General features: G+C 38.6%; 1 protein-coding gene across 1 annotated transcript in view; it reads right to left on the bottom strand.

Moving 5' to 3' along the window:
* USH2A (usherin) overlaps positions 1-13,685 on the bottom strand; it is a 572,584-nt gene that overhangs the window by 523,279 nt on the left and 35,620 nt on the right. Inside the window, exons 3-6 of the mRNA XM_073338913.2 lie at positions 7,127-7,262; positions 5,782-5,845; positions 2,295-2,589; positions 586-770 (exon numbers count right to left, since the gene is read on the bottom strand). Of these exons, the coding sequence (XP_073195014.2) occupies positions 586-770; positions 2,295-2,589; positions 5,782-5,845; positions 7,127-7,262 (680 nt within the window). The remainder of the gene's footprint in view (positions 1-585; positions 771-2,294; positions 2,590-5,781; positions 5,846-7,126; positions 7,263-13,685) is intronic.

Below are 13,685 nucleotides of genomic sequence, written 5' to 3'. Positions count from 1 at the left end.
GCCCTTTAAGTCAAAATAAAGTGCTTCATCGTGTGGACGGGTGCAGGTTTACATCGATTTAATGTTGCTAAATTTGACCTAAAGTCCTAGTGTAGACCAGGGCTTTGTCTCATCACTTTTGCCCTCGCTGATTTTTGTCCATCACTACAAAAGCATCTAATTTCCAACACAAGATCTGACACTCAGATGTCATCTGTGATATTTTTTAGATTAACTGCTCAAAATGCTCAAAATGCTCAAAATCAGTTAAACTAGCACCCTTCTCTATCCCTCTTATCAGTGCGTCTCAATTTCTTACTAAGTCCCATAAAATATGAATTACCAAATTTCAATATTCTAACTCATTTAGAACATGGTAATCAATTGTGTCAGCTGCTTGACTGTTTGAAATCTGATAAAAATGACAGGTGACCTTTTGGTGATCTCCAATGGAAAGGTTAAATTTGGGATCTTTTATGTACTCGGCAGCCCATAATAAACGAGCATATCAAATTTCAAGATTCTATCTCAATGGGAACATGGAAATGAACTGCGTCAGACACCAGTTAAAAGTATCTGTATGGTATAGATAATATCTATTCATACCTAGGAAGCTGGAGACAGTTGACAGAGTCTGGATTTTCTAGAGAGCCATTGTTATCCATTCCAAAAATACTGCAATATCTAGCAAAATACTGCCAATCTTCCCAGTTTAAATCATTTTTCTTTTTCCTTTGAATTCTCATTGCTTCCGGCTGTGGACTATAGAACTGAAGGATAATATAGAACACCTACAAATGAACAACAAAATACAGAACAGAAATTAGAATAGCTTGAGCTACATGCCAACATGAATACAAATATTAAATAAATTTCTGTATCCACATGTAGTAATATAAAAAACATATTTCACAGCATTCACCGTATTAGTGCATTTTGAATAAACAACAAATAGATGTCACACATGAGAAATATCTAAGATATTTCTCCCCTTCTCCCAGACAGGTTTAAGAGTTAAAGTAAACTTCCTTGTTAAACCTGCTCTTTATACTGCTCCTTGGTAAGCGGTGGAATCATTCCATGACAATTGTTCTTCATTACTTTTTGAGATCTATTTGAAATTACTACCTCATTGTATGGCAAGTCTGTGCTCTGTGATATTACCAACATTTTGGCCACAAGAAAAAGGGATACTTATGTATTGCCAAACAGGTGGTGGATAGTTTTCTGGTTTTAAGACCACCCAATTTACCATTTCTCTCTGCCTTTGGCCTGGAACTACTTCAAATATCTGTGACATAGAAGGGATTTTCCTCCACCACACTGTTGTATGGGCATTTGTGATAAGCACTCCCACATGTATACTCCGAATCAATTGAGTCTTAATATTTCACAGATATTTAAATTGGCTTTTAAATAGAGAACAAGTTCTTACAAACTATGCCAAAATCTATCCTCATATTCTTCTCTTCTCCTACCCCAAACATGCATACTCAATTGACAATAAACAAAAAAGCTAATGAGAATAAGTTTTATAAACATTAGACCTTGGGCTTGATTCACCTCTGTACATACAAGGGGCACAAACTGATGTGCTTGCTCTCGTGGAGGCAGTTTCAGCAGGGAGTCTATTCATCTCTAGGGCAGGCCACAGTAGGCTATTGCCCTTCAGCACTGGAGGGAAGCACCAAACTCCATGCAAGACTCCACGGAACCCAGGCTGGTGGAAATGCTAGCTGGCCTGTTTTTGTCCCCTCCAACAGCAGTCCATCCCCTTTGTGGGCTTCACTAGCCAACTTCAAGTCCCTGATGAAGCAGAGATTTCACATGGTTTTGTACTGTTGCAAACCTTTGTGCAGACTATTTTACTGCACCTGTCGTCCAGTGCCTGAAGGCATGAAATGAGTCTCTTGCGTTTTAATAGAAATTACGGTTAAAAATTACAGCAGTGAAGCAACTTAAAAATGCATGTTTTGTTTATGAACGCAGGAGTTGTCATGCTGGAGCTGAACATTAGTTCATCTACTCCATTACGCTGTCTCTGACACTAGCCAAGATCTGATGCATCAGAGAAAAGCCAGAAACCAGAAACATAATGCACCTGCTCACTTTTTGCAACATTATGGGGAAGAGGAAATTTCTTCCAGGCCACCAAAGTGATAGCTCAAAGTAAGAGGTTTGAACTTGCTTAAAATTGAAATCTGGTATACTTTAAGCCTCCTCCTAGCTTTCATTTAATAAACATCAGGGAGCATCAACTACATTCCATTCTCATGCCCCAATGACAGAAAAGAAAAAAATAGCCTTCTCATTACCTGATACTGTCCATTCTGTAAATCTATTGTGATAGTAACTCCATGGTCCAGATGCGCAGTGTTAATGAACAGAGATGAAATCCAGGAGGTCCCAATATCATTATCGTTGATATAGCACAGGGAATGGGCTTCTGGGTTCAGCCTCAGCACTCTGTCATTAGTTGTGTCATCTGCACCATTAGGGATGCAATACCTCTGCACCAAAGGGTGTACCCGGGGGTGACTGCCTGGGCAGCGGCATTCTGACTGGGTGTGCAGGTGAGGAAATTCCCCAGAGAATACCTCCGAAATGTCTCTGTCACAGCATAAAAACGTAAATAGGTACGTGGGTAAAGGAAAAGATGAGTGAAATTATGTGCATCTATGATTATAGATTAAATTTCAGCCCCAGCCTTAACCACCACCACCATACACAGCCACACTAAATGTGATTAGAACACCACCATTAATAGTTCTCTTTTATTATATCATGCCTGACTCTGATCACTAACCTGAATACTTTCCTGAAAACACATTATAGCATTGATATTGTGTCTGTAGTAGCTGTATCAATAAATCCACTTGAGTGTTAGTACCTGAATTTTCTGAAAAACATCCAATTATGCAGAAAAATCTGCACCCTCAAATAACTGAGTGCAGAAAAAAGTGCTGATTGAGAATTTTGGCCTTGATATCTGAAGTGTCCACTAACTATGTATACCTCTCTTTGTGGTTACCCAACTAGACACTGATTTCAAAGGATACTGACCACATACAGTTCCCATTGACTTCTTTGGCAGATGAAATAAGGCCCTAACTCTCAGGTAGGTTACCCAAAAGTTGAGGCACCCAAAATTAGTGGATAATTTTGAATATCTGAGTATTTAATCACCTGATATGTCAGCTATCATAGAATCAAAGAAGATTAGGGTTGGAAGAGACCACAGGAGGTCATCTAGTCCAACCCCCTGCTCAAAGCAGGACCAACCCCAACTAAATCATCCCAGCCAGGCCTTTGTTAAGCTGGGCTTTAAAAACCTCTAAGGATGGAGATTCCACCACCTCCCTAGGTAACCCATTCCAGTGCTTCACCACCTTCCTAGTGAAATAGTTTTTCCTAATATTCAACCTAGACCTCCCTGTAACTTGAGACCATTACTCCTTGTTCTGTCATCTGCCACCACTGAGAACAGCCTATCTCCATTCTCTTTGGAACCCCACTTCAACTAGTTGAAGGCTGCTATCAAATCCCCCCTCACCCTTCTCTTCTGAGGTCTAAATAAGCCCAGTTCCCTCAGCGTCTACTCATAAGTCATGTGCCCCAGCCCCCTAATAATTTTCGTTGCCTTCCACTGGACCTTCTCCAATTTGTCCACATCCTTTCTGTAGTGAGGGGCCCCAAACTGGATGCAATACTCCAGATGCGGCCTCACCAGTGCCAAACAGAGGGGAATAATCACTTCCCTCAATCTGCTGGCAATACTCCTATTAATGCAGCCCAATATGCCGTTAGCCTTCTTGGCAACAAGGGCACACTGTTGACTCATATCCAGCTTCTCTTCCACAGGACTCCCAGGTCCTTTTCTGCAGGACTGCCACTTAGCCAGTTGGTCCTCAGCCTGTAGCAGTGCATGGGATTCTTCCATCCTAAGTGCAGGACTTTGCACTTGTCCTTGTTGAACCTCATGAGATTTCTTTTGGCCCAATCCTCCAATTTGTCTAGGTAACTCTGGACCCTATCCCTACCCTCCTGTGTATCTACCCTCTCCCCAGCTTAGTGCCATCCGTGAACTTGCTAAGGGTGCAATACATCCCATCATCCAGATCATTAATGAAGATGTTGAACAAAACCAGCCCGAGGACTGATCCCTGGGGCACTCTGCTTGATATCAGCTGCCAGCTAGACATTGAGCCGTTGATCACTATTCCTTGAGCCCGAAGATCTAGCAAGCTTTCTAACCACCTTATAGTCCATTCATCCAATCCATACTACTTTAACTTGCTGGCAAGAGTACTGTGGGAGACCGTATCAAAAGCTTTGCTAAAGTCAAGGTATATCATGTCCACCACAATCTATCATCTGCACCTGCAGTTAATTCCGGGCATGGTATTTTGGGCTCATTTGTTTGTGGCCACTATACCCACAAAATTGAATGATGGTTTAAGGATCTTTTAAAATCAGATAAACAGTTTAGAATATGATGTATTTGGCTGAATTACTCTAATTTTTATTTCATGGGAAACAGCAAGGATTTCCTTGAGAGAATATATAGCCAATGTGATTGTGACTGTGTAGGAATATGTCTGTATTGAATTATGAACTCATTTTCTATTATGCCTTGCACCCATGTCTATACTTGCCTAAGGGCAGCATATTGTAATGTATTTCCAGCTGGCTGACCTTCCAAATAAGATGACTGATACCTCATTGCAGGATAATCACTGAAAAATCATCCAGATTGCAATCTGGGGCCATCGACTTTGACTGTGCCCCAACTGTTGGCTCACTCGCATGGAGTAATGGACTTTCTACTGAGCGGCCTGCATGGAGGTGGAGCATACAAGATTGGAGGGTGGTTGAGAATTTCCCAGTGAAACACGTGACAGAGACAGAGGTCTCCTTCAGAGCTGAGTACTTCTCTGGACAAGGAGACAGACCATCCCCACATGCAAGGAGGACTTTCAGGAGAGTAAGAGCAGAAGGGTCTCTATCTAGCCTGGAATACTAACAAGCCTCAGACTCACAGAAGGGGCGAGATCAGACCAGGGGATTGTGCTCTAAGGATTTTGGTTTTCAAAGATCTGTAACACTTGAGGGCTTCAACAGCAAAATTTATGTAGTTAAGAAATTTTTTTGCTAAACCTGCATTCCTTATTACCTGCCACATTGTCCCCAAAGGAGTTCAATTAGAAGCCTGGAGTACCCACTGCCCCAGGTGGAGCTCTGGGGAGGGCATATCTGTCAGTGCTTAGAAAGTCTCAGACACTGAGTTCAGGGTCTAGAATGGTTGAGTGGTGTCCCATATCCCAGCAAAGCATCTCAGACCAGCTGTCTGAGCCTGGGAGTGTACAGTCCCAGAGACGAAAAAGGGATTAAACTCTACCCTGACCCTGTTGGCTTGGGAGCACGTGAGACACAGCAATGGGGTCCACTCACCACAGACTGGGTACAGTGGGGTACTGGGCCAGGTTGCAACAATGACAACATATAAACAGGAAGAATATCACAGTATGACTATCTAGTATTAGAAGTCACTGTATATATTTTAAAAACATCTGAAAAGCACAAGTGATATCCAACATTGCACCCATGACTGATCTCGCCTCAAAGCCTGTTTGATACGAACAGACCTGTTGAATCCATGCCCAGTAAACTATGACCACAAAAGGAACCATCTTTTAAGGAGAATATAAAAAAAAGTATTTTTGGGAACAAATTTACCATTAGGTATTCTTCCTCTCTCTCATCATACGCCTAGGTTTTATCAAGAACAAGTTTTAATTTTACCTGTTTGTAAGTGCCACTTGGTACAATCGAAAATCTTGCATTCTTCCAACAAATTGCTCTAAACCTATGAAAATATATTATAAATAAATAATCTAATTCCATCAACCAGAAGGCAACTCTGCACTGCATGAGAGCACCTTTATTCAGCACACAGTGATCTCTCTTGCACAATTACCTTCCCTGAATGAAACCATCTTGGATGTGGACAAACTATAGAGGGCAGTGACTTAATTTTTTGATAAAAAGAATGATTTATAACAACTTTATAGGAACATTTTGTACCTCTCTCTTTTCTGATTAGAGAGGTGGCACAGGGACCGGCTCATTAGACAGAAGTAATGAGCCAGACTATGTGCCACCTCTAATTAGAGAAGAGATACAGTAGGTACAACTGTAACTATCAATTTATAAAATAAAGATAAAAGGTATTTAAGATATTCCTTTCCTTTATACAGTCATTAGGTTGATAGTATTCAAAAGTTAGAATGACAACAGAAGACATTTCCAGACATTTAAGAGTTTTAAAAAGTAGGATGGAAAATTACTTTTTTTGTTTGCCCAATAACAAAATAACTCTGTTTGAGACAGACACAGATATATTTAGGAGTTAGTTCCAAATTACAATATGTTCTGGATCAGTGGTACGTTTTTTGTCCACAGAGCCAATTCATCATCATACAGAATTGAAGAGAGCCACAAACTAACAGTACCCAGATTTTGCACTGTTCATACAACGATGTAGAATTTGTCTAATTCTGAATGTAGACTGATGTAGAGCTCTATAAATCATGATGTAGTCTGAAAGGAGGAACTGGTAGCAGTAGTAAGTTGTTATCTATGTGAACCAGCCATTAGTGAAGCCTGAGGAACCCCACATTTTGCAAGTGGCTTTCATGAATATTTGATATAAAGCAGAGGAATATTAGTTATCAGGAAACTTGAGTTCTCTTCCTAGCTCAGGAAATTTGTCTAGTTGCTACAAACAGTCCAAATAAGTACACAGATTTGGCATATTTATTCTGAAATGCAGTGGGATATACTTGCCATGTTAGATACCTGGTTTCTGGAACATGCTGAAAAATCTACCTGGCTGTGATAATCTCCATGGCTTGTTATGCCATCATCCAGGCACCTCTGTCTGGGCGCCAAGTTTCTGAGGAACGCCATTTACTAATGGGCATTTTTTGTTGCATGGAGCCATGTGCCTAGCTTTATGTACCCTTTCAATATGCATTACATCACTGAATATTAGCTTGCAGAGCTACTTACCATGGTTTTAGACACACATCAAGCATATATTACTTTGAATGCTCAGCATACAGTGCTAAAATACTGCAGAACTTACCACTGAAACTTTGCCCAATTTGCAGTGCACCATCAGCAGCAGGGTCTGCAATTCGTCCACCAAGTATTCTTGAATCAAAAGCAGTGTTGTCATCCTCCAAACCATCTACAAAGAAACTGATTTTGGTGTGGTGAACCTACACAGATACATATAAAAAGGCAAATAAAGATTCATTACAAATAATCACTTTGAATTTTGTACTAATTGCATCTATTATTGATTAACCATTTTGAACTAAGTAAGGGAGTTTTTTTTACTTTCTTTATATCTTTTAAATCCCCTGGTCCATTTCCCATATTCACTAACTAATCTTCCCACTAGTAATCTAGGTAACAAAAATGTCAGATACATAGACTAGAAAAGTATCATAATGGTCAAACCAAACAAAAAGCTACAACGAATTAATATTAAGGGGTCTGTCTGGCTTGAACCAACACACAACCAAGCAAATGCAGAGTCAAGGTTATCACGCCATTCCCAATTTTACTTTAATGCCTAGGTATTTCTTCATTTTAAGATCAGGGCTTCACACACCATAATCCTATCAGTATTTTTCCTTGATGGGGAGGACATTTCAACACATCTTTCTCAGAGTACTGAGGATATCCTTCCTTCACTGCACAGAACAGTAATTAAAATAATAATTACTACTTCTCACATTACATCCAAGGATCTTAAAGCACTTTATAAACATTAACTAATTATGTGACACGCTTGTGATATAGGTAGCATCCTCCTTTTAAAGATGCGTAAAGAGAGGCCCAGTGAATGTAAATGACTAGCCAATGGTCAAAACACAAAGTGGTATAGGTAGTACGTAGATTTCAAGAGTCCTCTGTGCTAACCATGAGAAAACCCTGAATTTAAAACTATGATTTTTTTTTTTTACCATCTACAATTTAAAGTGATCAGAAGTTGTGTTAGGGTTGTATGGAAAAAATAGGTCTGACAAGAATACAAGAGCACAGAGATGCCTAACTGGGAGACCCGAGCCAGAATCTGGTACACAGTTTAAAAAGTTTACTTTATTGTAGGGCTGTCAATTAATTGCAGTTAACTCACGCAATTAACTCAAAAAATTAATCACGATTAAAAAATTTAACCGTGATTAATCACAGTTTTAATTGTACTGTTAAACAAGAGAATACCAATTGAAATTTATTAAATATTTTGGATGTTTTTCTACATTTTCATATATATCTTGTATTCTGTGTTGTAACTGAAATCAAAGTGTTTATTTTGGTTACAAATATTTGCACTGTAAAAATGATAAACCGAAGAAATACTGTTTTTCAATTCACCTCATAGAAGTACTGTAGTGTAATCTCTTTGTCTTGAAAGTGCAACTTACAAATGTAGATTTTTGTTATATAACTGCACTCAAAAACAAAACAATGTCAAACTTCAGAGTCTACAAGTCCACTCAGACCTACTTCTTGTTCAGCCAATCACTAAGACAAATAAGTTTGTTTACATTTACAGGAGATAATGCTGTCCTCTTCTTATTTACAATGTCACCAGAAAGTGAGAACAGGCATTTGCATGGCACTTTTGTAGCCAGCACTGCAAGGTATTTACATGCTAGATATGCTAAATATTCATATGTCCCTTCATGCTTCAGCCACCATTCCAGAGGACATGCTTCCATATTGATGATGCTCATTAAAAAAATAATGCATTAATTAAATTTGTGACTCAACTCCCTGGGGGAGAATTGTACGTCCCCTGCTCTGTTTTGCCCACATTCTGCCATATAGTTCGTGTTATGGCAGTCTTGGATGATGACCCAGCACATGCTGTTGGTTTTAAGAACACTTTCACTGCAAAATTGATGAAATGCAAAGAAGGTACCAATGTGAGATTTGTAAAGATAGGTACAGCACTGGACCCAAGATTTAAGACTCTGAAGTGCCTTCCAAAATCTGAGAGGGAGGAGGTGGGGAGAATGCTTTTAGAAGTCTTAAAAGAGCAATACTCCAATGTGGAAACTACAGAACCCAAACCACCAAAAAAGGCAAAATTTGTGTGGCATCTGACTCAGATGATGAAAATGAACATGCATCGGTCCACACTGCTTTGGATGGTTTTTGAGCAGAACCCATCATCAGAATGGATGTATGTCCCCTGGAATGGTGGTTGAAGCATAAAGGGACACGAGAATCTTTAGCGCATCTGGCACGTGAATATCTTGCAACGCCGGCTCCAACAGTGCCATAAGAATGCCTGTTCTCACTTTCAGGTGACATTGTAAACAAGAAGTGGGCAGTATTATCTCCTGCAAATGTAAACAAACTTGTTGGTCTGAGAGACTGGCTGAACAAGAAGTAGGACTGAGTGGACTTGCAAGCTCTAAAATTTTACATTGTTCTATTTTTGAATGCAGTTATTTTGTACATGAAAGTTCAACTTTCACAATAAGGAGATTGTACTACAGTACTTGTATTAGGTGAATTGAAAAACACTATTTCTTTTGTCTTTTTACAGTGCAAACACTTGTAATAAAAAATAAATATAAAGTGAGCACTGTACACTGTGTATTCTGGGTTGTAACTGAAATTAATGTATTTGAAAAAGTGGAAAACATCCAAAAATATTTAAATAAATGGTATTCTATTATTGTTTAACAGTGCGATTAATCGCACGATTAATTGCTGTCAATTTTTTTTAATTGCACGATTAATCACGATTAATTTTTTAATCGCTTGACAGCTCTACTTTATTAATAAATGAAGCATTGCAAACAGTTCCCTTTAATTTATAGAGCTGAGTGAATAATTTGGAACAAATACTTTACTAGATTAATTTAGCCTTCTTTTTCTGTTCACGGAATATCTATGAGCAGATCACAATTTCCTCAATTAACTAACTTTTTGCCTTTTACTCCAAAGACTAATCAAAAACAGTTTGCTGATAGTATACAATACTCAACATTCAGAACTCAAGCTGTGTTGCTTAATTGCAACTGGTTGTGTGTCATAGAGGCTTGCAACCTTTTCTTTTCTGAGCCACACAAAATTTTGCCAAGTTTTCAGTCCTAGAAAATTGAGATTTCTGTCAGATTTAGAGGCTGAGTGCAGAGTTTAAATTTAAAGTCTCTCTTACCACTTTCATACAAAGTAATTGTGTGTGCATGAATAAAGTTACATGTAGGAATAAATGTTTGCATGACTGGAGCCCAATCCTTGTTGTAAAGTATATGGTTAGACACTGGTCTCCCTTGCTAGAGTGTCTCTGTGCCTGGGATATAGCAAAGTGTTTGGGGAAAGTTAGCCCTCTTGATGTGTCAAATAGTATCCCATAAAATATATGATAACATAAAATATACCAAATGCACTGATTTACTGTCATTCTTCTGTCATCACCATAGTGATTTTACATTAAGTGTATGCATGTGACTGTGGGGATTCACCGAGCATATGGTCAGTCCATTGTTTGGATCACTTCCTGGGCTATTTAAAAGTTGCTTACCACAAATAATCATGCATACAGGTTTGAAATGTGGGGCCAAATTTGGAGATGAGGTGGTGGCATCAGGCAGTCTGTTATGACTCCTTGATTCTCTGCCAGGCTGTGAGCACAAGTTAGGGCAGTCTGGGGGCTTCTCTAATTTGCACCATCTAATATGGACCACAAAGGACCATCCACCAGCTTAGTATGGCAAAGCAAGCACAATACATTCAAACAGGCCTTTGACATTCTTCCAACCCCGATATGCCCCTTTCATCAGTGGCTGCAAGGAGCACTGGCTACACCTGCTCTGTACCCACTGGAGATTCCCCTACAATAGGGGATGTCCATGGAGACAGTCTTCACTCCAGGTAGTGATTTCTGCAAGCATTCTTTTTCTTGCCAATTCATGTTAAATTTGAGTTAATATTCACAGAAATATTTAGTGGCTGTCTCCCAGTCCTAGTAATTCTGAGGACACTGAGCTTTTTTCTGTTAGGACCGTTCTGAATTAGAGTATAAGTTACATGAAATTAGAAAGAACTTATAATACACAGCTGGCTTCTAGGTGTTGATTTTATGGAATTCAAAAATTTCATGTGAAAAATAAGGACAGACAGACACGCGGGAAAGGAAACCAAATACCAGTTTCATTGTCTTATAGCCATATTTCCCTAACTTAAATAAATATATTAAATGCAACTCATTCAAAATGTTCAAACTCACCCTGATAGCTCACTGCATTAATAAATACAATGAATAAACTTTATTGAAAAACCTTCTTGTTTACTTATGTGAGTGATTTATTCACAAGAACATTCAAAGCAGGAATTATCAGATTTTAACTGTATTTAGTTTGTGTGAGGTTTATTTCAAATGACGGTTTGGAGAGGGTCAGATTTCAAAACATTATTTTGTTGTTGCCATATTATGGAATGTTATTTCCATTTTGAAGAAACAGGTAATCATGAACTTAAATGGATGCCTGGTGAATCATCTCTACTGATAGAGGCTAAGAGAAGCTAGAGTGCTCTAGTCTGCCTTGATATCCACTCTAATCAAATCAAATAGGGCTGGAATAATTGCATCCTTAAGAACAAGGAGTGTGTGAGGACAAACAAAAGGCTTATGAGCCAACGTAATTTGGTGCAAAAGGAAGGCGAGACCCTGAAAAATTCATTTTGAAAATCAGAGAATGAGCATTCAGAATGCTATTCCACCAACAAAAGATTTCAAATTCTGACCAAGATAAACAGCCACAGTTATCTATAGATCTGAGCTTGAGCGATTATCATCGGTGCTTCAGGCACTATGATTCTATTAGTATTTTAAGAAAGAAAATGTGAAATTAATAGAAAATTGATTTTATGGAGAAAATTTATTTCCCTTAAATTATACTTTAAAATAAATATATGTGCTGAATTTTATTATTGTTATTTCCAGATGCAGTCAATATTTCCCAAATTTAGACAAGATTTATTGCCCTTCCACTGAAAAAAAATCGGAAGGTTATCATCATAATTACTAGGCATCGAGATTTGTTCAAAAAGTTCTCGCGTATGGGTTTCCCCACTCTAACCACACCACTTTCATTTTAAGTTAGCTTTCTGTGTGGACACATCCATGACCCAAATGCAGGAAGATCTTATTTAATACAAAGCCTTTAAACAGCCAATGCCCTGTATGTGAGAGAGTGTGTGTGCGCGCACGCCTGTGAGGTGGTTGAATTGCGGGGGGGGGGGAGGAGGTTGCATCACATTTTTTTACAGCCTTTTACTGTCATTTGGTGTTTGACTGTTATCATTATAAAAGATACAGGCTTTTCTGCTTTGTTATTTGTAGCATTATCTCATGTTTTACAACATCTTTGCACAACATGCAGGCGCATGAAATATAACTAGTGAAAAGTTCTCAGTGGTATTAATGCATAAAAAAGAATGTGGTTCCATCTCTACTGTCTTTACCCAGCCAAAAGCTGATGAACAGCCAATTTTCCTTTATCACATTAGCACAGCCATGAGGGAAACACATTTGTTCTAGTCAGCTACACTAAAGATACTATTACCAATCTAACATATACATGTTTTATATCAGCAGTATTCTCAGAGTATGAGGGAGCCAACAATATATTAACACGAGCATGACAGTTTATTTAAGAAAAGAAAATTGTCTCTGTAGAGGGACAGAACTTAGAAATGTATGGCTAAAGCTCAGTGTCACTGGTCTAATAAAGGTAATAATTCTTAAGCTTTCTTTATAGCAGGTAACACTCCTGTGACAGCTCTGTCATATCATTCAAATAAAAATGTTGTCTTTTTACAAGTTTAAGTGCACCTTTATTTTGAGGCAGATATGAAGCATGTTTTTGATTTTCTGTTTTCATGGTAATAACATCTGTACTTGGGGGTGAATAGGCCAGTTCTCAGCTCCATCAGCTCATTACAAATTTACTATCTCAATTCTTATAGGACCCAATTCTGCCACATTTATTCTGTCCTGAGTAGTACCTTATTCTACAAGTATTGCTATAGGAAATCAGTGGGACTATTGGCAGAAGTAGACCTTAAATGACTAAATATTTTATATAGTAAAAATAGATTAATGCAATCTCAAATCTCTCTCCAGCTTTCCCACTCCCCCTGCTGCAACCTCTTTATATTAAATAGGATTTAGAATAGTTGGGTTTAATATAGCACATTCCCAAAGTAGCCCTAAGCACTTTACAGTGCTGAACTGGATATCAGTAGTGCAGTGACTGTGTACAGCTAAGGCAGCAGTCATTATGCATTTGGCAGTAGCTCAATGTGATGATCCCCCTGCTGGTTATTAAAGGGGGTATGAATACTTGACAGAAGAAGAAATTGTAGGAGGGGAACCATGGGTGGTATAAAAATATCCCAGTGGCTCGCCAGTGTAGGAGGAAGGGAATGTCTCCAAGTTTGGTGTCAATGTAAACTAAGCTGAAGAAGAAGAAAGGTTGGCACTGAACTGACTGTTTGATGTGATTATTTAAAGTGTTCTCCCCAGGAGCATTAAATCACATACAAAACCCTGAAAATAAACTATCTATTTTTACTGTCAGATGCCCAGGAAAACAGGATTATCCCCCTAT

This window comes from Lepidochelys kempii, chromosome 3 (assembly GCF_965140285.1).
Source record: "Lepidochelys kempii isolate rLepKem1 chromosome 3, rLepKem1.hap1, whole genome shotgun sequence".
NCBI classification, from domain to species: Eukaryota; Metazoa; Chordata; order Testudines; family Cheloniidae; genus Lepidochelys; species Lepidochelys kempii.
This window is presented reverse-complemented; position numbering and strand designations above follow the sequence as displayed.